General features: G+C 39.6%; 1 protein-coding gene, 1 non-coding gene and 1 pseudogene across 3 annotated transcripts in view; all 3 read right to left on the reverse strand.

Annotated features, from left to right (window-relative positions):
- Window positions 1–10,981: 10,981 nt before the first annotated feature.
- Window positions 10,982–13,986, reverse strand: LOC143404610 (chromobox protein homolog 3-like; annotated as a pseudogene).
- A 67-nt stretch (window positions 13,987–14,053) lies between these two features.
- The window catches only part of Snap29 (synaptosome associated protein 29), a 32,254-nt gene continuing 18,423 nt past the window's right edge, over window positions 14,054–27,884 (reverse strand). The window contains exons 4-6 of one of the 2 annotated variants that reach the window (XR_013091920.1): window positions 23,394–23,492; window positions 21,486–21,624; window positions 17,411–17,481 (exon numbers count right to left, since the gene is read on the reverse strand). Coding sequence is in view for 1 of the 2 variants with exons in the window: in XM_076862637.1 (XP_076718752.1) it covers window positions 17,324–17,481; window positions 23,394–23,492 (257 nt within the window). In the remaining variant the exon portion in view is untranslated. Of the gene's footprint in view, window positions 17,482–21,485; window positions 21,625–23,393; window positions 23,493–27,884 lie in introns of both variants that reach the window. The other variant, XM_076862637.1, reaches the window with a different exon arrangement.
- Window positions 27,092–27,163, reverse strand: Trnaa-agc (transfer RNA alanine (anticodon AGC)). Its single transcript has one exon. It is a non-coding gene; the product is annotated as a tRNA-Ala (tRNA).

A 27,884-nucleotide genomic window follows, 5' to 3' on the forward strand; every position in this document is an offset into this window, starting at 1 on the left:
CTCATCCTACACCCTACCCCCAGTTCTTGCTTTGTCCACCATCAGAAATCATAGACCCTTTTGCAAACCTACTATATATAGTAGATAATAAGTGAACTCACCAATTTTCCATATATTGTGACAAAATTATAAATATCTTAATAGGAGCTATTTGGTTTAAGGCTATAAATTGTTTGTATAGGGATCTGTTAATATTGATATCCCCCTAAAAGGAGGGGTGTTGGAACCCTGCAGGGACACTATAAACTTATAGGGAAAAAACTGTAACACCTCAGAGCCTCAGTGTTAGAAGGCAAGACATACAAATAACATGAAAAAACAAGGGAAGAAAGTGTCCAAACAAAGATACTCCATTATTAGAATCCATGGCCAGCATAACAGAAGAAATGTCAGAGAAGGAATTCAGGATATACATAATTAAAATGTTCTGTGAATTAAAGGATGACATAAGAGAGCAAATACGGGCAGCAAAAAAATCATTTCTATAAAGAGCTATATAATCAAATACAGGAAGCAAAAGATTACTTCAATAAGGAGATAGAGACTCTGAAAAACAAAACAAAACAGAAATCCTTGAAATAAAAGAAATAATAAACCAAATTAAAAACTCAATAGAAGGCATCACCAACAGAATAGAACACTTGGAAGACAGAACGTCTGACAATAAAGACAAAATATACAATCTTTAAAATAAAGTTGACCACACAGTGAAGATGGTAAGAAGCCATGAACAGAACTTTCATGAATTATGGAATAACATTAAAAGACCAAATTTTAAGAATTATTGGGAGAGAGGAAGGCATAGAGTTACAAACCAAAGGAATGAACAATCTATTCAATGAAATAATATCAGAAAAATTTTCAAACATGAAGAATGAATTGGAAAACCAAATACAAGAGGCTTTCAGGACACCAAATGTGCAAAATCACAACAGACTTACACCAAGACACACTGTAATGAAAATGTCTAGCATACAGAATAAGGAGAGAATTTTAAAAGCCACAAGAGAAAGGAATCATATTATATATAGGAGGAAACCAATTAGGATCTCTGCAGATTTCTCAGGCCTGACCTTGAAAGCTAGAAGAGCCTGGAATAATATATACCAAATTCTGGAAGAAAATGGCTGCCAACTATTTTCTTATATCCAGCAAAATTAAGCACTAGATTTGATGATGAAATAAAAATCTTCCATGATAGGGCTGGGGTTGTGGCTCAGTGACAGAGCATACTTTGTATACAACCAGAGATATGAAAAATTGTGTTTTATATGTGTAATAAGAATTTTAATGCATTCTGCTGTCATATATAAATAAAAATTTAAAAAAAATCTTAGAGGTACATGAGAACAATGATACCACATATCAAAACCTCTGGGACACTATGAATGCAATACTAAGAGGAAAGTTCATTACATGGAGCTCATTCCTTAAAAGAAGAGAAAGTCAACAAATAAGTGACCTAACATTATATCTCAAAGCCCTAGAAAAAGAACAAATCAACACTAAAAGTAGTAGAGGGCAGGAAATAATTAAAATCAGAGCTGAAATCAATGAAATTGAAACAAAAGAAAAAATTGACAAAACGAAAAGTTGGTTCTTTGAAAAATTGATAAACCCTTAGCCATGCTAATGAAGAGAAGGAGAGAGAAAACTCAAATTACTAAAATCCATGGATGAAAAAGGAAATATCATGAGGGACACTACAGAAATATAGAAGATAATTAGAAACTAATTTGAAAATTTGTATTCCAATAAAATAGAAAATATCAAAGACATTGACAAATTTCTAGAGTCATATGATTTACCCAAACTGAAACAGGATGATATACACAAGTTAAACCAACCAAGACAAGCCCGGAACTAAACGGATTCACAGCTGAGTTCTATAAGACCTTCAAAGAAGAACCAATGTCAATACTACTCAAATTATTCCATGAAATAGAAAAAGAGGGAACACTTCCAAACTCATTCTTTTTTTTTGGGGGGGGGAGGTAACCAGGGATTGAACTCAGGGGCACTTGATCACTGAGCCACATTCCCAGCCCTATTTTTTTTTAATTTTTTTATTTTTTTGTAGTTATAAAGGGACAGCATGCCTTTATTTTGTTTATTTTTATGTGGTGCTGAGGTTCGAATCCAATGCCTCACATGGGCAAGACAAGCGTTCTGCCACTGAGCCACAGCCACAGCCCCCCAGCCCTATTTTATTTAGAGACAGGGTCTCACTGAATTGCTTAGTGCCTTGATAAATTGCTGAGGCTGGCTTTGAACTCATAATTCTCTTGTCTCAGCCTTCCGAGCCACTGGTATTACAGGCGTGCGCCTTTGTTCCTGGTATTTCCAAACTCATTCTATGAGGCCAATATCACCCTGATTCCAAAACTAGACAAAGACACATCACAGAAAAAAAAAAAAACAACTTCAGACAAACATCTCTAATGAACATAGATACAAAAATTCTCAATAAAATTCTGGCAAATCGAATATAAAAACATATTAAAAAGATAGTGCACCACAATCAAGTGGGGTTTATCCCAGGTTTACAAGATTGGTTCAACTTATAGAAATCAATAATGTAATTCATCACATCAATAGACTTAAAGATTATAATTATACGATCATGCCAATAGATGCAGAGAATTCATCGATAAAATACAGCACCCTTCACATTCAAAACGTTAGAACTAGCAATAATAGAAACATATCTCAACATTGTAAAAGCTATCTATATTAAGCCCAAGGCCAACATCATTCTTAATGGAGAAAAATTGAAAGCATTCCCTCTAAAAACTGGAACAAGACAGGGATGTCCTCTTTCACCACTTCTATTTAACATAGTCCTTAAAATTCTGGCCAGAGTAATTGGACAGATGAAAGAAATTAAAGGGATATGGATAGGAAAAGAAGAAATCAAACTATCAATATTTGTTGATGACATGATTTTATACTGAGAGGATCTGTAAAATTCCACCAGAAAACTTCTAGAACTAATAAATAAATTCAGCAAAGTAGCAGGATATAAAATCAATATCCATAAATCAAATGCATTTCTGTACATAAGTAACAAATACCCTGAAGAAGAAACTAGGAAAACTACAATAGCCTCAAAAAAAAAAAATACTTGGGAATCAATTTAACAAAAGAAGCAAAAGACCTCTACAATGAAAACTCCAGAACACTACAGATAGAAGACAAAGAAGACCTTAGAAGATGGAAAGATCTATCTTATTCTTGGACAGGCAGAATTAATATTATCAAAATGACCATACTTCCAAGAGCACTATACAGATTTAATGCAATTCCAATCAAAACCCCAATGACATTCCTCACAGAAATAGAAAAAGCAATCATGAAATTCATCTGGAAAAATAAGAGACACGGAATAGCTAAAGCAATCCTTAGCAAGAAGAGTGAAGCAGGTAGAATTACTATACCAGACCTTAAACTATAGTACAGAGCATAGTAACAAAAACAGCATGGTATTGGCACCAAAATAGACTTGTAGACCAATAGTACAGAAAACAGGACACAGAGACAAACCCACATAAATACAGTTATCTCATATTAGGCAAAGGTGCCAAAAAACATATATTGGAAGAAAGAAAGACTCTTCAACAAATGTTGCTGGGAAAACTGGAAATCCATATGTAGCAAAATGAAATTAAATCCTTATCTCTCACTATAAACAAAACACAATTCAAAGTGAGGTCCTGCTCTTAAGAGAAGAAAAAGTAGACCCAAATCTTCATCATGTTGAATTAGGACCCTACTTTCTTAACAAGACTCCTAAAGCACAAGAAATAAAATCAAGAATCAATAAATGGGATGGGTTCAAACTGAAAAGCTTCTTCTCAGCAAAAGAAACAATCAGTGAGGTAAATAGAGAGCCTACAGAATGGAAGCAAATTTACCATACATATATCAGATAGAGCATTAATCTCCAGGATATGTAAAGAACTCAAAAAACTTAACACTAAAAAAACGAATAACCCAAGAAATCAATGAATTAAGGAACTGAACAGATACTTCTCAGAAGAAGATAAACAACTGATCAACAAATATATGAAAAAATGTTCAACATCTCTAGCAATTAGAGAAATGCAAATCAAAACTAAAACTAAGATTTCATCTCACTCCAGTTAGAACGGTAGTTATTAAGAATTCAATTAACAATAAGTATTGGTAAGGATGTGGGGGAAAAGGCATACTCTGGGGGGGACTACAAATTGGTGCAACCAATCTGGAAAGCAGTATGGAGATTCCTTAGGAAACTTGGAATGGAACCACCATTTGACCCAGCTATCCTACTCCCTGGTTTATACCCAAAGGACTTAAAAACTGCATACTATAGGGATGTGGGAGGCTGCCACACCATGTGACCAGCATTTTCCTTTCCTGATTGGTGAGGCTCTGTCAGTCACTTCCTGGGATCTGGCCACAACAGAGTGGCCGTAGACAGTGGCCTGGACCTTGAAGGCTGTAAAAATGTAGCAAAATGTGTCTTCATGTGTAGGCATGCCTTCCTGCAGCTCCATGGGTTGAGCTATGCTCACCTGTTCCTTTGTGATATTACCTCTTTGCCCTGTTTGGGATAGAATATTCCATGGAAACGCCCTTTGTATGTCCCCTTCTCTTGCTCTGCCTTCCTAGATGTCAGTCAACCTGCTGACAGCAGACATCTTGAAGCTAGACTCAGCCCATTGAAACCTGACCCCTTGCCTCATTTGAATGGCTTCTCCTCAATAAAAGGGGTCAGCGTGTGCGGAGTCTCTCTCTTTCTGCAGACACTTTGGAGGAGCTGTCACAGGACCCCCAAAGAAAAAGGTATCTCTTTCTTATGTGGTTATTTCGTGCAGCCCAGTTCCCCTGGAGTGACTCTTGAGTGCTTTAGTCGCTAGGAACGGGTCACAGGGACGCAGCCACATCAATGTTTATAGCAGCAAAATTCACAATAGCTAAATTGTGGAACCAACCTAGATGTCCTTCAATAGATGAATGGATAAAGAAGCTGTAGCCTGGCACAGTTGCACACACCTGTAATCCCAGTGGCTTGGGAGGCTGAGACAGGAGGATTGCAAGTTCAAAGCCAGTCTTAGCAACAGTGAAGTGCTAAGCAACTAGTGAGACCCTGTCTCTAAATTAAATACAAAATGGGGCTGGGGATGTGGCTCAGTGGTGAAGGGAGGGAGGGAGGGAGGGAGGGAGGGAAGGAAGGAAGGGAGAGAGAGAGAGGGGGGGGGGGGAGGGAAACTGTGTCATGTACACACAATGGAATATTACTTAGCATTAAAAGAGAATAAAAATAAAATCATGACATTTGCAGGTAAATGGATGGATTTGGAGAATATCATGCTAAGTTAAGTAAGCCAATCCCCCAAAACCAAAGGCTGAATGTTTTCTTTGATAAATGAATGCTGATTCATAAGGGGGGTTGGAGGGGAGGATGGGAGGAATGGAGGAACTTTGGATAGGGCAAAGGTGAAGGAGTAAAAGGAAGGGTGAGTGGGAGTAGGAAAGATGGTGGAATGAGATGAGCATCATTACCCTAGGTACATGTATAAAGACACAAATGGAAGGCTGGGGATATAGCTCAGTTGGTAGAGTACTTGCCTTGCATGCACAGGCCCTGGGTTCAATCCCCAGAGAAGTGGAAAAATTGTGCTCCATTTGTGTATTATGAACAGAAATGTATTCTGCTGTCATGTATAACAAATTAGAATAAATACATTAATTAATTAATTTTAAAAAGAGTTAAAAAAAATCCTAAGAAACTTAGAGAAATCCTGTTTCAAAATAAAATAAAAATAAAGAATAAAAGGGTTTGGGAATGCAGTGTAGTGATAAGTGTACCTGGGTTCAATTCCCCAGTACCTCTTCCCTCCCACCCCCTCCCCCGCCAAAAAAAAAAGTAAACATGACTGAGGTCAGGGTCTAACCCTCCTGGAATTAGGAAATCAGATCAGTCTATACCTGCAACTCTAGAGCAACTCAATGTTATTATCTTACAGAAGTTCACTGAACATGCATTATGATATAGTTATCATCACCAGCCAAAGTATACTAGCATAGTTTTGTATTGGAATATTAGAAACCCCAGTTTGAAAAAGCTAAAGCAAGTAAGGGCACTTATTTCCCATAAGATGATATCTGTAGCAGGGCTGCTCAGAATGCAGGATGTCCAGGCCCTGGCTTCTAATGTGATTTTTCCTGTTTCTAACTTCCTTCAGATTTTGTTTTTATTCTCTGGCTAATAGTAAGAGGGCTGCAGTCATGGAAGGCATCATTTCTAGTCACAATAACCAATAGAAGAAAGAGGATGGGGGGCTGGGGTTGTGGCTCAGGGGTAGAGTGCTCGCATAGCACTTGGCTACTGAGCCACATCCCCAGCCCTATTTTGTATTTTATTTAAATGTTTCAGGAACTCACTGAGTTGCTTAGTGCCTCGCTTTTGCCGAGGATGGCTTTGAACTCACCATCCTCTTGCTTCAGCTTCTAGAGCTGCTGGGATTACAGGCATGTGCCACCGCACCCAACTTGATGAGCCACTTCTCAGTAAATTTTATTTCTTGTGGTACCTCAGTTATTTTAGTTAGCTTTTTCACTGCTGTGACTAAAAGATCTGACCAGAACAATTGTACAGGAGGAAGTTTATTTGAGGGCTCCTGGTATCAGAGGTCTTAGTCCATTCCTTGGGGCTCTAAGTGAGGCAGAACATCATGGGGCAAAAGTGTGGAAAAGGGAGGCAGCCCACATTAGGATCAGAAAGCAGAGAGAGAATTTCACTTGCTAGATACAAACACATATCCCAAACCCACGTTCTCAATGCTCCACCTCCTCCAATCCCACCCATTAATCCCATCAGGAGATTAAGACTCTCACAATCCAATCACTTCTCCTGTGAACTTTTTTGCATCATCTTACACATGAGCTTTTGGGGGACACCTTACATCCAAACCATAACACCAATATTTCCAACAACTTGGACTTGTTTTTGAAATAAAAAATAAAAAGGGGGCTGGGGATGTAGTTCAATGTAGAGCATCCCTTGGTTCAATCCTTAGTACAAAAACAAAACGAAATAAAACAAACAAACAAAAAAACGCGGGGCATGGTGACACATACCTGTAATCTCAGCGATTTGGGAGGCTGAGACAGGAGGATTCCAAGTTCAAAACCAGCCTCAGCAATTTAGTGAGGCCCTAAGCAACTTAGCGAGACCTTGTCTCGAATTAAAAAACAAAAACAGGCTGGGGATGTGGCTTAGTGAGTAGTTAAAGCACCCCTGCATTCAATCCCTGTTACCAAAAAAAGAGAAAACTTTAACAAAGCCCATCAAACCAATGGGTTGCTGTCTCTCCCTCTGGAGATAGCCTGCATTCTGCCTTTGAGTGCATATTCCTTGCTTTACCCACAAGGCATCTCTCTTTTGAGATTGCCCCCTTGTTCACCTTTGAATGTGTATCTACTTCCTAGATACACCTCTGTCTATACATTTGGTGTGGGAGGGATATTACAAAAAAATCAACACACAGTAGAGATTGGTTTTGATTTAATTTCTAAGGGACTCAGAGGTGCTCTTGGTTCAAAAGTTTGCATCTGACCTCAGTGTGTGCTATATCCCTTTAAATGCCACCTCTGCAAGGTGAGCAATTTCTCTCACATATATAATGAATTACTTCATTCTTCACCTAATTTCACGTCAAGTCCTGATTAAACTTTGGGACATTCTTCTGGGAAAATATCCTTGTCCTAAAGTGCAAAGATGAAATGTTAATTCAATTTTGCTTTTAATTCCTCTCTGATCTGAGCTCCAGTTCTGTCAAATCGACTTTTGCCCTCTGACTCTAGTTAAGGAACCAGACCCTTGCCCTAGGGCTTAGGCAGAAGCTCTGACTTCTCACTTTGCTTCCTTGCCTTTGCTAGCTGATGCAGGGACAGGAGGCCTGCTCTTGAACTCCATTTATGCTGTGAGACCGCTCCTACTTGCTGCCAAGCAGCCATGGCACTGACTGCTAGAATAGTGTAGTGACCAGAATACACAGTAGTGACTAGAAACCCCACTACTCTATTTTTATAAATCTCTGAATTGTGTTCATTACCTGTGTTCCTGAGTCCCTTGTCTTGGTTGGGTCTGAAATAGTCTATTCCTTGTTGACTATAGCTCTACCACTTCTTACCAATTGCACCCTTACAAAGAAAGAAAAGGTCATCAGATGGCAGTTCCTTCCAGCTATAAACTTATCAGTATCTCTCATGTTCCCCATGCCCAATTAATATGTTGATGTTTTAATCCCAGTACTTCAGAATATAACCTTAATTGGAGTTAGGGTCTTTACAGAGGTAATCAACTGAAAAGTGAGGTCATTAGGATGGGCCTGGACTGGTGATTCAGTCTTGAGTAGGTTATAATTGATTGGTCTTCTCTCCTTCTTTTGGCAGTACTGGAGATTGAACCCACAGCTCTATTTTTTTTTTTAATTTATTTAAGTTTTTAATTAAAAAATTTTTAGTTTAGATGAACAAAATACCTTTGTTTTATTTTTATTTATTTTTATGTGGTATTGAGGATCGAACGCAATGCCTCACACATGCTAGGCAAGTGTTCTACCACCAAGCTACAACTGCAGCCCCCTTTCTTATTTTTGAGACAGGGTTACTGTTATGGTTTAGATATGAGATATCTGTCCCCCACCCCCAGTTCATGTGTGAGACAATGCAAAAGGGGTTAGATGTGAAATGGTTGGGTTATGAAAGCGTTAACACAATCAATGCATTAATCTGCTGATAGGGATTAACTGGGTTGTAAGCAGGTAGAGTGTGGCTGGAGGAGGTGGATCACTGGGGGAGTGCCTTTGGGGCATATGTTTTATCTGTGGTAAGGGGAGTCTCTTACTCTGCTTCCTGGTACTATGAGCACAGCTGCTTTCCTCAGCCATATACTTCCACCATAATGTTCTGCCTTAACTCAGGCCCTGAGGAATGGAATTGGCCATCTATGAACTATATCCTCTAATTGTTGTCAGACCTTTTGGTCACAGCAGTGCAAAAACTAAAACAGTCACTAATTTGCCCAGGTTGGCCTCAAACTTGTGACCCTCCTGCCTCAGTCTCTCAAGTCACTGAGATTACAGGCATGCACCACTATGCCTGGTTTAGACAAGCTTTTTTTTTTTTTTTTAAACTGGGGATTGAACCCAGGGGTGCTTAACCACTGAACAACACCCCCAGCCCTTTTTGTTTTGAGACAGGGTTTCATTAAATTGCTAAGGTGGGCTTTGAACTTGCGATTCTCCTGCCTCAGCCTTGTGAGTCACTGGATTACAGGATTGTACCACTGTACAAGATAAAGTTTTTAATGAACCAGTTCCAGTAGAGGGTCCAGACAGACTGCAGTTTCAGAGTGTCTCCTTGGAATAGGCTATGTGTTGTCAAAGGCAGGAAAATTTGGTTGAGCTGAAGCTAGGGGATGGAATGAGAGGTTCATCCCTTTGGTGATTTTCCTGGGCAAGGCTCATGACAAATGACCAGGTGATGGGGTCGGGGAGAGGTTGTGTCCACTCTTGGGGTGCTGTTCCTTTCATGGGTCTGGGGTGAGGAAGTTGCTTTATTCAGTAATCTGGTGTATTTGATAAATTTGTGGGCTTACTTTTTCTGATATGAATTTGATACTCTCATGCATCCATGTGCTTCTGATTTTATTTGATAAGTTTATAGATTGTCATTTTTATTAGCACAATACATTATATATCAATTTGTGCCATATAGTTGTGCTAAGCAGATAGTAGTTACTTGTACAGACAAGGTTCAGAATCATTTCTATCTCAGTACTTATACTCAAAATGGAGAACTCAGAGCAAACTACTGATTATAAAATGGAGTAACTCAGGGTTAGGTACAGCCTGAAAATTACTGTTCTATTCTTCATGGAACAATAGCCTGTTCTCCACATTATGTATGTCCAGGACTCTGTCTTAGCTCTTTTCTCATGCTCCCAGTCAGTATCTTTCACATATGTGCTAACTGACCATCCAGGTTCTGACAATTCCCAAGTCCTTGCCACATCTTTTTCTTAATTTTTTAAAAATATTTTTTAGTTGTAGATGGACACAATACTTTATTTTTATGTGGTGCTGAGGATGGAACCCAGTGCCTCACACATGCTAGGCAAGTGTTCTACCACTGAGCTACAACCCCAGCACTGCCACATCTTTTTCAAGCCCCAGACCTACTTGGTCAATTTTAACATTCTATTAATTTTCTTGCTTGTTTCATTGTTTTCTCTCCCATGAGGGTGTTTAAGTTCCATTTGGGCCTGTTTTTGTGTAATCATTGACTCAGCACTTGGTATCCATCTGGATTTCCCAAAGGTCTTCAAACTCAACATGTCCAATATTTAATCCCTCATTTTCCTCTGCCCCCAATCCCAAAGTTGCTCATGTTTTTATGTTTCACTTCTTTAGTAAAATAAGCATGGCTTTATAGTAATTCTTTGAGCAGAAACCTGAATTGCTATCTTCCAAACCTGCCTCATTATCCCTCATTGGCAAATCAATCATTAAAGCCTGGAACTCACCTACCCGCCTTCCCTTCTTGTAGCCACTCTAGTTTTGGGCCTTCTTTCAATCCTTATCTGGACAATTCCTTTCTGTTTTTGAGACAGCTCTTGGTATGTTGCCTGGGCTGGCTTCCAACTTGTGAGTCCTCAGCCTCTTGAGTAGCTAGGATTAAAGCCATGTGCCACTGTACTGGTTCTTACCTGGACTGCTTCCAAAGTCTTCTTTAGCCTATTCATGGCTTGTCCTCTTCATTAATGTAAAGGTGATTTTAATTTTTTAAAATTTTTATTTATTCCATTTTTTTGGTGGGGGGGGGGACCAGGAATTGAACTCAGGGGCACTTGACCACAGAGCCAGATCCCCAACTCTATTTTGTATTTTATTTATTTATTACTATTAAAGGAATTTAATGTTCACCAGTATTTACAATAAAGTAAACAATATAGAGTTGGGTAACATTCTGATTACTACCAAAGCTACTTTCCTGGCTTGTGTTGAACCAGTAATCTAAATACTGAAAAGATTAAACCTACATGTAAGGAATAAACAGGTCAATAATTTAGACTATAAAAAACTTCCTCACTCATTTATGTGATCAGGTTGTCAACTGCCAACATCTCCAGCCATTTGATCAGTTTTTAATGAGCCAAATATTAAGACATTCCATGAATTATGAGTACATAGATTTCTAAACTTTTAAAAAAGGAATGGCTAACTAGAGGAACCCTTAACATGTCCACTTAAGTCTTGCTAATTAAGACAAACTAAGATTTGTCTAGTTTACTTGTCTGGGTGTAAAAGTTGTTGATAGTGATAATATTTTTCCTTTCAGGAATTTTGCAAATAAAACTGTTGTGTTTATGTGATGATAGATGTAAATTTAATGTGGTTGCTTTTAACTATCCAATTTAAACTGTCCAATTAACTACAGAATCATTTATTTAATCTTAAGGGTTATGGTTTCAGGAAAATTTCATCTTAACGTGTAGTGATTTATTTCTTAGGTTGCAGAGAATGATGGTATCTCAGGAACTTGGATTTACCACCCATTGTTTTTGTTTTGGTAAAAGTTTAAAAAACAAAACCCATTATGTAAGTATTTTATGTACATACGAACACATGCATGCACAAACAAATCAACAAAACCCCCAGAATGGTTCTTAGGCACATGAATTAAAAACAAGTTATGAGTAATGCCTATGGAAAATTTCTTCAACTTTTAGAAAAGCAGAGAAATATACCATCATATCAAATCCTTTTCTTTGATAAAGGAAGCAACTACAGAAAGCTTTTATACGTTCAAAGTAACCAGTGCTACTGATGGAAAACAAAAAAATAAAACACAACAATTTCTCAATACTACTTTCAAAATCAACATCTCAAATTTGATTTTCTTTAGATATTTTTTCATGCTAGTAAATAAAAAATCAAGGCCCAGTTTTATATATTTATGTGTACACACACACACACACACACACATAAAACAATGCAAACAATTATTGAGCTTCATGTTCTGGACAAGAATGTCAAGTTAGTCTCTTCATAAAAAGCAATTATAATTTGAGGACACTTCGTATTTGCTTCTTTGCAGCACCAAGTCTGCCTCATCTGAATCTTTCTATTTCATGAGAAACATCAATTGCTATTTGTGGCACCAATTATTTATTCAGGATCAAAACCTCTGGCAAAGCCTCTTGGTTTGTCAGTGGCATCTCTTTTCTTCTTTAACTTGCTATCATCAGATTCACTCTCAGATATAAGATTTTCTTTTGGTACCATCTTTTTCTTTACCAGTTTTTTGAGAATTAAGAAATGCTTCAATTAACTCTGGCAATCTAAATTTTCTTCAGGTTTTCAAGTATTGTCAGCAACTATAAATCCCTTTCACTTCAGGAAATATTCCACCTTTCCATTAACTACACATCAGTCTAGTACTTTTTCTACCACAAATTCTTTAGGCTCTACCTCTTCAACTTTTTTACTCTTTTCATTTCTGTTTTGTTCCCATATTTTGCAATGTAGTTTTATTGGAGGCCATTTTTTAAAAATATTTTTAGTTGTAGATGGACACAATACCTTTATTTTATTTATTTATTTTTATATGGTACTGAGGATCCAACCCTCTGATGCTACAGGTCGTGGTTCTGCAGGCTCTCTAGCCCGCATGCCTCAAGCTCCAATGACATCCTGGAACATAGCCACTCTCAATTTATTGTCTTTGGCTGCTTTTGCACAATGGCAGAGTCAGTTTCCACAGTGACCATTTGGCCTGTGGGCCTAAAACATTTAGTCTCTGGTCCTTTATAGAAGTTGCTAAATCATGAATCTCCACTAGCAAGAAGGCCTTCAGTAGGTGGTCCCTCTCATCCTCATATCTCTCAGCTTCCAGAACCATAAGCTGAATAAACCTTTATCAAAAAAAAAAATTTTTTTTTTTGGTACTGGGGATTGAACCCAGGAGTGCTTACCCACTGAGCCACATCCTCAGCTTTTTAATTTTGAGATAGGGTCTCATTAATGGCAATTAGGGCTTTGCTAAATTGCTGAGGCTGGCCTCAAACTTGTGATTCTCCTGCCTCAGCCTCTGGAGTTGCTGGGATTACAGGCATGTGCCATCATGTCTGGCTAAACCTTTATTCTTTATAAAGTACCCAGTCTGCTGGACATGGTGGCACATACCTGTATTCCAATTTCTGGAAAGGCTGAGGAAGGAAGATTGAAAGTTCGAGGCCAGCCTTGGTTATTTAGTAGGACCCTGTCTTTTAAAAAAGGCTGGGGATGTGGGACTGGGATTGTGGCTCAGCAGTAGAGTGCTTGCTTAGCACGTGCGAGGCCCTGGGTTCGATCCTCAGCACCACATAAAAACAAAATAAAAATATTGTGTCCAACTACAACAGATCAGCCCCAGCAATTTAGCAAGACCCTGTCACAAAATAAAAAGTGCTGGGGATGTAGCTCAATGGTTTAATTCCCAGTACCCTTTCCCAAAAGAATGGGGCATGGTGGCGCACGCGGCTGTAATCCCAGGGAATTAAGAGGCTGAGAGTTGGTACCATTTACTGAAACAGATTATTAGCAAATGAAATAACAATAAAAAAACCTCAGAAGTTTGCTAGGTCTTGGTCTTAGCTACAGAGGGACCAGGAGATAGAAGACAGATTGAAAGAGCTGATGACATCAAAGTTTTGTTTTTTTTTTTTCCCCCCCGTGTTTGTGTGTATGAGATATTGGGGATTGAACCCAGGCTTCACACATGCTAGGTAAGTGCTCTAACCACTAAGCTACAACCCCAGGCCTTTTCATTTCTTTCAGGTCTTGTTAAATTGCTCAGGCTCATCTTGAACTTGTGATTCTCCTTCCTCAGCCTCCTGGGTTGCTGGGATTACAGGAGGATTATAGGTAAAAGGATTTCTAAATGTGGCTTCAAGTATCAAGGCTCAACAAATAGAATCCCCTCCATCAACTCTTTCAAAATAATTATGTAGGAGACAGACTTTGGTTAAAAAACAGCTTCACATTTTATTTTAATATGCTCATTTGTTAAGTTGAAGGCATGGAGGATACTATCTGTTCTGATACATATTCTGAAAAAAAGTCCCCATCCCAAGATGATACCAAGATAAGCATTTTCAATGACTGGCTCATCAACATGTATATGATATATCTCATTCATCATAATTGAAGATACTTAACAACATTCATAACTTTAAAAATTTTGTAGAAAGGCTTGTGGAAGATTTTTACTAAACTGGTGTAGTGTATACTTAAAATTACATATTCACAAAAAAGAAGTTAAGAAAAATGAAAATCTCTGCTATATTTTTTTCTTGCCACTTGAGTTAAATTCAGGTTTCCTTTCCTAAACAATGTGGAAAAGACCCCTGTGGAAATCAAAATCTGTCTTGTGGATCCCATCTGGCAAGAAAGATGAGTTTATTGATATTGACTGGGGTGCCAAAGTCTGCTCCACAATTAGCCCCAGCCATGGCAACTTTGTATGTCTAATCCAAAAGGTAGGATTCTTTCTTTTTGATCACAATCATAAAGATCTATCATAAAGATAGATTCTGGAGCCTCCTCAGGTCTTCCTTTGTTCTCTGTGAAAATACAAACAACTCTGCTTTATAAAGTAGCACCAGCAACCAGTCCTTCATGGGCTAGGGAGTAGGTGAAGACTTAGCAAGAAGCAGCAGCCAGCTGTCAACAGCAAAGGGACAGTCCCTCAGGAAAAGCCTTTAGAACAAGAGGTTCTGAACAAGAACAGGCCCTCTAATGTGAGGAAAACAGATAAAGCAAAAGCGTAGAATCCCCCATATTAAAAAATGGAAGGGGAAGGATTGGTTTCATTACCCTAACAAAAGAGAAGATTGAGAAGATTCATGAAATGTTACTTTGCTTCAACTAAGATGAATTACTTATTCCATAATGCAAATGGAAGGCTGCTGATGAGAATGTTTACATATGTAATTATTTTTTGTGGTACTAAGGATTGAACTCAGAGGCCCTCTTCCACTGATCACACCTCAGTCCCTTTTTATTTTAAAATAGGGTCTTGATGGCCTTGAACCTGCAATCCTCCTTCCTCAGTCTCCCAAATCACTGGGATTACAGGCATGCACCACTGTGTATTTATTTAAAACAACAAAAATGCTTAAATCTGAGGTATAATGGTTAAAATCTCCACAACTCTGTGCCTGATGGTGATAAAGAGAAACATTATGATAGGAAGGTGTTAGAGGAAAAAAATTAGAAACCATTAGGAGGTATTAAATATACAAAAGCTGGTCTGCATTTTTTAAATGAAAAACGTTTTTCCCCCCAATAGCACTGGGGATCAATTCTAGGGCCTCTCATGCTAGACAAACACTCTAACTCTCAGCTACATCTCCAGCCAGGCTGCCACTATTTTTAGGAAGGTTTGAATGTGTGGGATGAAACTTTTACAAATTGCTATACAGACACTAGTTGTGGGCTAAGGATGTAGCTCAGTTGGAAAGTGTTTGCCTAACATGCATGAGGCTCTAGGTTCAATCCCCAATATTGTTAAAAAAAAAAAAAAAAAAAAAGAAAAAACCACCACCAACAAAACCTCAAAATAAAAATCCAAAACCAAACAAAAAAACTAATGCACTGTTACACTTTTTTTTTGTTTTTGTAGTGTCAGAAATTGAATCCAGGGCCACATATGTGCTAGGCAAGTGCCCTACCACTGAGCTATAATCCTAGCCCTGTAGCAAGTACTTTAAGGAGGTTTCCTTTGCTTTGTGGGACATTCATTTATAGACTATAGACTTTAAAGGAAAGCATCATGAAATGCCACAGGATCCACAGGATGGTGCCACATATTAAGTGGGAAGGCAATGTTACTTCAAGTTTCTGACCTTACTATTAAAATCAGTACTTTTTACCATCTTTGAAATATTTTAATTGTTTTTTAAAAAGATAAGGGTGAGCTGGGAATGTAGCTCATACCCGGCTTTATATTTTTTCTTAGCCAAATCTTTTTATACAAGGTCAGCATCATTTGTGGAATTTTATTCCTAAAACTGGGTGACAGAGAACCAACGCAATGACTCAAATGTCACCTTGCAGGAAGTAACAGAAGAGTGGTTGAGAGTCTTGGATGGGTCAGCGGACTCCAGGCATCAAATAAACACTCTGCTATGCTGAGGACTTGGCAATGGTGATTCCCCAGTGGGGTGAAGGGCTCAGTGGAATAAGACCACTGGTAGCCCATATGTATGATATTCTATTTCCATAAATTCTACAGACACCTTAGGTCAGTCAGCAAGGTGTCCTTGAGCCAATGGAGAATCTGTTTCCAACCACAGATGGAGAATGTAAGAGTAGGTAGGGGCCAATTCCCTGCCCATTCCAGGCATCACCTTGAGCAATGCTGGTCTAAAGTCCACCTATTGAAATTTATACCAATGACAGAGCTCAGTAGGAGAACAGGTGACATCTGTCAACAAAAGAGCAAAGAATGTGCCATACTATATGTCTGGATCTAACACTGATATTTTTCTAGGGGGAGGAGAGAATCTAATCACAATGTGCTCAAAATTGGGTATGTGCAATGACTTCCATTATAAGGGTGTGGGAAAGAACCTCCCCTATAAACACAGGGTTTCTTTCTTTCTTTCTTTCTTTTCTTTTTTTTTAATACTTGGGATTGAACTCAGGGGTGCTTTACCACTGAGATATAAACAGTAGTCTTTTAATCTTATTTTTTATTTAGGGTCAGGGTCTCACTAAGTTGCTAAGGTTCTCACTAAGTTACTGAGACTGGCCTTGAAATTGGGATCCTCTTGTCTCAGCCTCCCAAGTTGCTAAGAACAGGGTCCCTTACACTCTGACTTACATAAGGTCTACAAATGAGAAATATAACAAATAGGGAAACACAGGTATGGTTGCCAGACTGAAATTTTGCCCATATCCTCCCATATACTGATGAAAGTAAGAAATGAAACTTTTTCTTCTACTTTGAGGATGGTAATCAAAGGCCAAAGATATTCAGGGTTAGATTACTGTGCTCAAACTAAAAACTCTCAGTTATTCAGCTGAAAGAATTTAAGGCAGGTGTTGGCTCTAAAAAAAAAAATAGGACACATTTCTTCATCTCAACAAAAATCTCTTAAGACCCATTCTGTTATAACATTTGTAAACACACATTAAATTACATACTAAGTAATACATGAAATTTCTTGAGAATTTAAAACAAGATCTTTCCAATCTTTTCATCACAATGAAATGGAACACTTTCTCTACAGTTGTCGAACTTTTTTTTCTGTGGTTTTTATATTGATATCTAACTTGTCCACTTTAGTTGTTAGTCGGTCAAGAATGTCATCCTGCTCCTCAATTTCTGTCTGCATCCCCACGGCTATGTCCTTGAGACGGCCTAGTCCCATGGACAGTTCATCTGTGAGAGAAGGAAATAATAAGCAGGCCTGAGCAAATGCAGTCACAGTACTTGGAAATGCTTCTAAGTCCCTCCCAGCTGCTTAGCAACATCTGGATTGTCGAGTCCTCTTTCTCCTAAAACAGTCTAAGCTCCAGGAAGTTGGTTATATATTCCAAACATGTCCAGGTGAGAAAAAAAAAAAAATCTGTTTACGCAATAAAAAGTGTTTAAATAGAAGCCACCTCCCTCTCTTCCAAGATAACAACTGTTAATATGTTTTGTTTTCCAAAAAGTTTTTTTGGGGGTACTGAGGACCTAACACAGGGGTGCTCTACCACTTAGCTACATCCCCAGTCCTTTATATTTTATTTATTTTTTGCTACTGAGGATTGAAATTAGGGGCCTAAGGAGCTTTATAATTGAGCTACATATCTAGTCTTTTTGAGACAGGGTCTTGCTAAGTTGCTTAGGGCCTTGCTAAATTTCTGAGGCTGGCCTTGAACTTATGGTCCTCCTGCCTCAGCCTCCCAAATTGCTGGGATTATAGGTGTGCTTATTGTATCTGGCTATTTTTTTGGTTTTGTTTCAGAAAGGGTCTCCCTGAGACTGGCCTTTAATTTGTGATTCTTCTGTCTCAATCTCCTAAAATGCTAGGATTACAGGTATGGGCCACTGGGCTCAGCTAACTTAACCCAGAGGCACTTAACCACTGAGCACCATCCCAGTCCCTTTTATTATTTTTTCATTTTGAGGCAAGATGTCACTAAATTGTTTAGAGCCTGTTTTCAAACTTGTGATCTTCCTGCCTCAGCCTCTGGAGCCACTAGGATTACAGGCGTGTGCCACTGTGCCTGGCCTTACGTTCACTTTTTTAAAAAATATTTTTTGTAGATGGACAGAATACCTTTGTTTTATTTATTTTTATGTGGTGCAGTTCCTTCATGCATGCTAGGCAAGCGCTCTGCCACTGAGCCACCACCCCAGCCCTTAACATTCACTTTTAAAATGGATAATGTCTATAAGGACATAGCTTAGGAGTGTATAAGATGATATGAAGACAACTGAGGACAGGCTGAGGGGCAGACATGCCAAGGAATTCTAGTTTCCCCTGGTAGCTCTGCACCAACTGCAGAGATAAGTGTTAACTGGTTCTGCTGGAAGATTGTAAAGTGTCTTTCCTAGGTTTGTGATAATGTGTGTGCATGTGCACTGGGGTGGAGAACTCACCCAGGGCTGCTATCTGCCCTTGTACTGTGAATAGCAGGCTAGGAAAGAGCTGGAAGTAAAAGAGGAGAGATGGTGCTTTGTTAACTCTCCTTTCTTGAAAAATTAAATATTAAGTGAAGAGGTCAGCACACACAAGTACTTAGCAGTAACATTAAAAAAAAAAAAATGTCCCCCCCCCCCCCCCCCCGCCAAATACTCTCAGCTCTATGCTTCCTGAGATCCTAGAAACCCATGATTTGTTTTCCATGGACAGTAAAACCCATATGGTCACCCCAGGCCTCAGAAAGTTTCTTGGAATCTGGTACTGCTAAGGACAGGCAAACAGGTAGGCTGAGGCCAAAAATATGGCAAAGTAGCTAGGCATAGTGGTGTATGCCTGTATCCCAGCGACTTGGGAAATTGAGGTAGGAGGATCACAAGTTCAAGGTCAGCCTGGGGAACTCAGTGAAAACCTGTCTCAAAATTAAAATGGGCTGGGAATATAGTTCTGTGGTAAATACTACTGGATTTAAGGGAGGAAGAAGTATGGTAAAACAAAGCTACTAGGCAATAAGTCGAAGGACAAGAGTTCCTGAAATGGGAGGAAGGTGTGGTTAGGAAAGAGTGTAAACAAAAGTGCCTGTATAGCCTGTGTCAGCTGGGACAGCTGGCCAGAGGAGCCAGTTGCCCACTTGGGCCTTGGTTCTTTGTTCTCCATACTTTACGCTGTGGGGACTACCTGGCCACAAGTCCTCAGTGCCTATGTACACCTTCAGCCTCCAGTGGTGGATAGCACTCAGTCCTTATCCTGCTCACTCCTTGAATTCAGCATCCTTCCTCAGTTTCCATTCTCCTGTCCTTGCCAGCAGGTACTGAAGGTTCTTTTTCCTGATGAAGGATAAAGAGGCTCTGGAGCACCTTTGGGTGTCTATAGGGTGATCAAATCTGGGCAGACACATTTTTGGTCTTGGAGAATCTTATTCTGGAGTGCAAAGTCCAGAAGACAGAATCAAGAGGTGGCTATCTGGGGGCTGTGGTTGGGGCTCAATGATAGAGCACTTGCCTATTATGTGGGAGGCACTGGGTTTGAACCTTAGCACCACATAAACAAACAAACAAACAAAAAAAACAGAGGTGGCTATCTGTCTGGTTCTTTTCTGAACTCTGAGGGTGAAGGAGGGTGGAGTTGAGGGGAGAAGCCTATGGGTATGGAGAGGGCTGCTACTGGTGGGTTGAAAGCAGCTTCTCTGGGGTTGGGATTGTAGCTCAGTGGTAGAGTGCTTGCCTTCTATGGTGAGACACAGGGTTCAATCCCCAGCACCAATAAATAAATAAAGATACTATATGTTCATGTGCAACTAAAAAAAATTAAAAAAAGAAAAAAAGAAAAAGAAAAAGAAAACCACTTCCCTAATGGCATAGGTCACAGAGATCTGAAATGACAATAAGCAGGGCATAATGGTTCTTGCTTATAATCCCAGCTGCTGGGGAGGTTAAGGCAGGAAGATTCCCTGAACTCAGGAGTTCAAATTCAGCCTGGGCAACTCACTAAACAAAAACAGAACAAAAAATTTACATTTTCATTGAAGGTAACAGTGGTAAGCTGTGAGTGGCAGAAAAAGTTATTTATTTGCTCTTGTTTATGTCTGTTCTCTAAAATTCATGTTCTTTTTTGCATAAACATTTCTTTTTTTTTAAAAAAATTTTAAGTTGTAGACGAATACAATACCTTCGTTTTATTTATTTATATGCAGTGCTAGGATTGAACCAGTGACTCATATATGCCAGGCAAGCACTCCACCACTGAGCCACAACACAACCCCAATTCCACATAAACATTTCCTTTAATGATTAATGAGATATTTGCTGACTCTATTTCTACTAATCAAGCTACAAAATGTGGCCAGAATTCTGCTGCATGGGAATGGTTAAATGATGATTTATGGTAGCAAACATTGAAAATAATGTCCAAGAGCGGGGGGATAGAATTTTTTTTTTTTTTTGTACTGGGGGTTGAACTCAGTTGCTTAGGGCCTTGCTAAGTTGCTAAGGCTGGCATCAAACTTGTGATCCTCCTGCCTTAGTGGGATTACAGGTGTGCACTATTGTGCCTGGTGAGAGTGGAAATTTTATTTTATTTTTAATTAAAAAAATTTTTTTTAGATGTTGATGGACCTTTATTTGATTCATTTATATATATGTGGTGCTGAGAATTGAACCCAGTGCTTCCCACATGCTAGGCAAGTGCTCTACTACTGAACCACAGCCCCAGCCCCGAGTGGAACTTTTAAAAGTGGCGCTTTTCAAATAAATTTTGTAGCTTAGGAAAGTATTCGAGACATAAGTGAAAAAGCAGGATACAAAAGTAAATATATGGGCTGGGGCTGGGGCTCAGTGGCAGAGCGCTTGCCTAGCATGGGTGAGGCACTGGGTTCAATTCTTAGCACCACATACAAAAATAAGCAAATAAAATAAAAGCATGCTGTCCCTCTACAACTACAAAAAAAAAAAAAAAAAAAAAAAAAGTGAATATGCAGCTGGGGTTGTGGCTCAGTGGTAGAACACTTATGTAGCATGTGTGAGGCACTGGATTTGAGCCTCAGCACTACATAAAAAATAAAATAAAGGTATTATGTCCATTTACAACTAAAAATAAATAAATAAAAAGTAAATACATTGACATAATGCCAAGTACATCTGATATTATAGATACAAGTATACATACATACATGAAAAATGGAAGGATTATACCAAATTAGCAAACACTGCCAGACAGGAAGGTTATGGGTGTTTTTTTTCTCATGGCACTTATTTACCTAATTTTCTAATAATGAATCAAAAACAAAGGTTAAGTTAGGTGCAGTGGTGCACACTAGTTTCAGCTACTTGGGAGGCAGCAGGAAGATCCTCGAGCCCAGCAATTCAGGGCCAGCCTGAGCAATTTAGCTCTTACATCTAAAAAAAAAAAAAAAAGAAAAAGAAACAAAGTTAAATGTCATTAAGAAGAAAAAGACTACAGACATCATGTAATCTGAGAAAGAAATGAGGGGAGGGAGGAAGAGAAGACTGAACAGAAATTCATTGTAATGAGAAGTTTTCTGACATATCAGTGTAAGTAGGAAAAAACTAACAAGGAAATAAACAGTTTATAAAATACAAAAAAGAGTATTCATTCAACCAATATGACATTTATGTTATAGGATCAGACTGCTGGAATGAACATCACTGTAGAAAAACAAGGAAAGGAATCCATTGGTGTTGTCCCCTCATGGGAATGAGCAGAAGAAGCCTCTGCACAGATACCCAACATGCATCTTCATGGGTTTCAGTTGTGCCTTCCAGTTTAGAGCAGGGAGAATTATTATTATTTTCTCACTCACTTTGCCAGCTCCTAATAAGGGCCAGGAGACTGAGAGTAACTCAGATAACTGTGGTGAGGTTCCTGTTTGAGTAGTAAAGGTAAGAGGAGGTAGCATATCTGAGACATATCTTTGAATAAACTCATGTCCATGAGCCAACTCCTGCTGCTTGAGCATGGCTCTCCATTTGGACCTCAAATGACTGACTTCTCTTCCCATTAAAAAAAAATATATATATATCATCAAGTGTTCCTACTGGGCCCTGTAAATAAAGTGGTGGTAGAACAGACACATTCGCATGCTCTCCTGAAATTAACTCTGTGGTTCAGAAGACAGCCAATAACCAGCAGAGAGGACCACAAGCAGATGGGCAGGACTGTAGAAAATCAGGGCTCTGAGTGATTATAAGAGGAAGTCAAGGGCTGGGGACATAATTCAGTGATAGAATGCTTGGCTAGCATGTGTGAGCCTCTGTGTTCAATCTCTAGCTAAAAAAAAAAAAAAAAAGGAGGAGGCCACAATGAAACAGAACTAACTGTGTGAGAAGGGGCTAGCCTGAAAGGTCACTCCAGGAAGATGGGCATGTGAGGAAGAAAGGGGAAAAAAGTCCACAGGAGCCAACAGTAGTGAGGGAAAGAGGGGTTGCGGGGAGGAGGCAAGGGCAATAAGCCTGTACTGTGTTCCAAGTGTACAGGGGTATACACCAGAGAGCTTTGGAAGAAGATACCACCTGATTTCTGTTTTGAAAGATCACTCTGGCAGCTGTGTGGATAATGTGCCAAGTGACCGCCAACTCTTATCAACCCAGGCACTTTCCTAAATGTTCACATTGTCAGTTCATGCAACTCTCCTACTAATCCTCAGGAGCAGCCAGTTTCATAGTGGGGGAAATGGGGCTCCATGTGGCTATATAGGAAGGATGGAGCAAGTAGTCACAGCAAGGCTGTGATGTAGGCCTCACAGGGACTCCTAGGTCCTGCTACTGTCAGGATCCAACCAAGAGGTGGGTACAGGGGCTGGGGTTGTAGCTCAGAGGTAGAGCACTTGACTAGCACGTGTGAAGCACTGGAGTCAATTCTTAGCCCAGCATATAAATAAATAAAATAAAGGTCCACTGACAACTAAAAAAAAAAAAAAAAAAAAGAGGAAGGCATGACTTGGTTGATTGAAAAAACAGAAAAGCAGGAAATAGAAGTGGATAGATTCCGGAGATGGTGAGGTGGTGAGATGAGCAGGACCACTTTATTTACAGGACACATGGATAAAGAGCAACTAACTGGTGGCTTTGTGTATGCTGGCTGTGCTTGGCATGAGCTACCTGGAAGATAAGTGATTTATAGAGGCTGATGCAGCTCTTGGTCTTACCTAAGTTGCTGTCAATTTTCTGGTGATAGGCTCGAAGGTGTGGGTTCTTTGGGTAAGCCTCTGTATTCACAGCAGAACCAGGCCCTCCAAGGACAGAATCTGATTTAGAAACATAAGGAGAATGGTTAACTGATATCCTTTGAAATGCTGCTTCATGAAATTGATCTTTTTATTTTGGTTCTAGGGATTGAAGGAGAGCTCTACTAGTGCACTACATCTCCAGCACCTTTTTATTATTTTCCATATTTTTTATTGGCCCACTATAATTAATACACAAAGATAGGATTTATTACATCTTTGTACACGTACATGATGTAACAATATAATTGGCCAACATAATTCCCCAGTATTCCCCCTTTCCCTGGTCCCTTTCTTTATTGATTGCCCTTTGATTTTCATGAGATTCCCCCCTCCCACCTTTCTTTTCCTTTGTCCTCTTCTAGCTTTCACATATGAAAGAAAACATAAGACTGACCCTTGACTTTCTGAGTTTTGCTTAATTTGCTTAACATTATGTTTTACCCATTTTCTTGTAAATGGGTGAAAAGATTGAATTCTTTTTTTTTGTTGTTGTTACTGGGGATTGAACCCAGGTGCGATTAACCACTGTGCCATATCCTCAGCCCTTTTAACATTTTATTTAGAAATAGAGTCTCACTAAGTTTCTTAGGGTCTTGCTAAATTGTGTGTGCCACTGTGGCCAGCCATAATTTAATTCTTTTTGGCTGAAAGAAACTCTCCATTACTCAGCACCTTTTAAAATTTCATTTTGAGACATGGTATCACTAAGTTGCTTAGGCTGGCCTAGAACTTGTGCTCCTCCTGCCTCAGCCTTCTGAGTCACTGGGGTTATAGCATATGCTGTCACACCTGGCTTTATTTTTGCAGTGCTAGGGATCAAACATAGGGTCTTGAGCACGGTAGGCAAGTGCTCTATCTCTGAGCTATTCCTCAATCTCATTACAAAATGTATCTTTTAGGTTTTCATTATACTGGGGATTGAACCCAGGGATACTCTACTACTGAACTACACTTTCAGACCTTTTTATTTTTAAGATAGAGTATTGTTAAGTTGCCCAAGTTGGTCATAAATGTGTAATCCTCCTGTGTCAACCTCTGGAGTAGCTAGGCATACAGGCTTATCCATTGCCCGTGGCATGAAAATGGTCTTAATTTGGCAAATGGCTGGAAGGAATGAAGTAACTGGCTCTGAGGCAATATAGAATTCTGCCGCAGTCCGGCTGCAGCAAAATAACGGGGGTGGGGGGGGTGGGGGGGGTGACGAATAACTTGTGTACGTTGATGCAGCAGGAATAGGAGCCGTTTATTGTAGGATCTGAGTGATATTTATACATTTTACACAGCCTATCTAATTAGCATAAAATAGGTACAGCAGTCAACCAATAAGGAATCTCCACACTTAATGGCTCGCTTTTGTTACTTCACAAACCACTCCCTCTGGCATTTGGCCAGGCGCCATCCAGACTTGTTTATAGACTTTAACATTTCTCTGGCAAAATACCAGGTGCCAATCTGACTTGTTTACAGACCTTAACATTTCCCCCTTTTGTTTAATTTAAATAGATACCTAACCATATTTGGCAGATGGTGGCCTGTTACGGGGAGCCCCGGGACACTCGGGGGTAAGTGACGAAAAAAGCTGCCTGTCCATAGATAGGACGGGAGCAATCTGCTCGTCCCTAGGCAGATAGGGCGAGAGGAAAAATGGCCATTTCGAGAAAATGGAGAAGACTGATGCAGTATGTTTGTGTCTTGTTTTGTCTTGAAATGTTGTATTGTCTTTGTGACGAAAATATGGAAGGGGTGAGAAGTAAATTACTAAGGAAAGAAGGCACCCCAGTGGAACCAAGAATAGTTAGGGCATGTGTTGATAAAAGCCCAGAAACTCTAGTCAGAAAGAAAAAGAAAGTTCAGAAGAAGAAGGATTATCAGGAAAAAAGTTGCAGCAAAAGGCTATTACTAAATACTTTTCGATACCAGAGGGTGCGTGAAACGACAAGGCGGCTGCCACCTGCCCAAGCCGATCATGGCGCAGCAAAAATTTTTCAAGCGGCAGTTGTGGGCTCTTCCCCACCCCCCTGCCCAGGGGAGCTGATCGCCACTGTGAGCCCAAATCTACACCTGACCTGGAGGCACAGCCTCGCAGGCTTTTGCTCCCTGAGCTCTGAAACAGTTTGAGTCTGGGACTCTCCCCAGGGCCATCTGGGGCTGCCCGGGATGCTACAGCTGACAGAAGACGCTACTGGCGTCCCTGAAGTTTGATCATTTCCAATGTAAGTAACTACAATGGTTCTCCCACACCTGGAAGCTAATGAGTAATGAGCACTATTAAGGCTTATTTAAAATGTAAAAAACCTTGAGATAATGTACTAAATTGTTCAGAAGGTTGTTTTCTTAGTAAAATGCTACAAGATTTTCTTCAGCTATCTGGAGTTCCTGCCTGCGTTCCAGTGCCGGTGAAAACAAAGGTGAAAAAATTTACAATGTTGCTGAGAACCTGAGGAAACTTCAGCTGAGAACCCCAGGAGACTTCAAAGCTGTTGCTGTTTCTGCTGCTACAACTTAAGCTAGCTGCCTGCAGAACTTACCTGGACTGTAATTTACCTGGACTGTGAGTTAATCTATTGAGACACTACTTTATCTGGACTGAGACAACAAACTGTAATTTACAACAAAATGTAGCTCGATATCTTTATAAATGGTGTCATTGCTGGTATAATTTTTCCAAAGGCTTCTTGCATGGAGCCATCAATTGGCTTGGTATTGTAATATTTTGTATCCTCCCTGTTTCTAGCAGGTTATTTATGGTGTTTCTGTAAAAAACACTATGGTCGTTATTTAAATTAAACAAAAGGGGGAAATGTTAAGGTCTGTAAACAAGTCAGATTGGCACCTGGTATTTTGCCAGAGAAATGTTAAAGTCTATAAACAAGTCTGGATGGCGCCTGGCCAAATGCCAGAGGGAGTGGTTTGTGAAGTAACAAAAGCGGGCCATTAAGTGTGGAGATTCCTTATTGGTTGACTGCTGTACCTATTTTATGCTAATTAGATAGGCTGTGTAAAATGTATAAATATCACTCAGATCCTACAATAAACAGCTCCTATTCCTGCTGCATCAACGTACACAAGTTATTCGTCACCCCCCGGATATTTTGCCCAGCCAACCGGGCTGCGGCAGAATGATAGGGGTGGGAATAGATATAACGTATGAGGGAAGAGTCCAAAGCAGTCCCATGGGCTGGGTGTGGTGGTACATGCCTATAATACCAGCTTCTTGGGAGGCTAAGGCCTGAAGTTTGAGATCAGCCTGGGAAAGACAGCAAGACCCTGTCTCTCAAAAAACAATCTCCCCCCAACAAGACTCTCAGTCCATGGGTCAACTAGACAAACCCTGGGTACACAGACTCTAGAAGACACAGTCATACTAGTACTGTTGTATGGCAGAGGAACTGCATCAGGGCAAAAATTACACAAGTGCATGGACAAGGTGTAGGTGTGGTAGTGTACACCTGTAATACCAGTGATTCTCAAGGCTGAGGCACAAGGATTCCAAGTCTGAGATTTAGTAGTTTAGTGAGACTCTGTTTCAAAATAAAAAATAAAAAGGCTTGGTGATATAGCTCAGTGGTAATGTACTCCAGGTTCAATTCCCAGTTATCGAAAGGAAAAAAAAAATTTAGGGGTGCTAGGGATTGAACCCAGGGCCTTGTGCATGCTAAGCACACACTCAACCACTGAGCTACACCCCCAGTGCCTTTTAGCTTTTTTATTTTTTAAATTTTATTTTTAAAATATTTTTAAAATTGAAGTTGGATACAATATCTTTATTTATTTTTATGTGGTACTAAGGATTGAACCCAGTGCCTCACACATGTGAGGCAGGCTCTCTACAAATGAGCTACAGCCCCAGTCCTTGCCCTCAGCTCCACTTTTAGCTTTTTAAAAATTTTGAGATGGGGTCTTGTTAAATAGCCCACGCTATCTTCAAATCCTAAGCACAAGCAATTCTCTTGCCCCAGTCTCCTGGATAGCTGGGACTACAAGCAAATGCCACTGTGCTCAGAGAGACAAGGTTTAAAAATAAAAGTTGTAGCCAGTTGCAGTGGTGCATGCTTGTAATCCCAGCAACTCAGGAGGCTAAGGCAGGACAATTCCAAGTTCAAGGCGAGTCTGGGTAACTTAGTGAGACCCTGTTTCAAAAATAAAAAGAGACGGGGGTGCTAGAGTTGTGGCTCAGTGGTAGAGCGCTCGCCTAGCATGTGTGAAGCCCTGGGTTCGATCCTCAGCACCACATAAAAATAAAATAAATAAAACAAAGGTATTGTGTCCAACTACAACTAAAAAATAAATATTAAAAAAAAGAATCAAAGTTAAAGTTACAGAAATGGGATTATGAGTGATTTTTTTGTTCTTTTGGAAATTTATTTCTATGCTGTCTTTTTACTTAAAGTAAGCATAAAAGAACTGTTA

Source organism: Callospermophilus lateralis, chromosome 1 (assembly GCF_048772815.1).
Source record: "Callospermophilus lateralis isolate mCalLat2 chromosome 1, mCalLat2.hap1, whole genome shotgun sequence".
NCBI lineage: Eukaryota > Metazoa > Chordata > Mammalia > Rodentia > Sciuridae > Callospermophilus > Callospermophilus lateralis.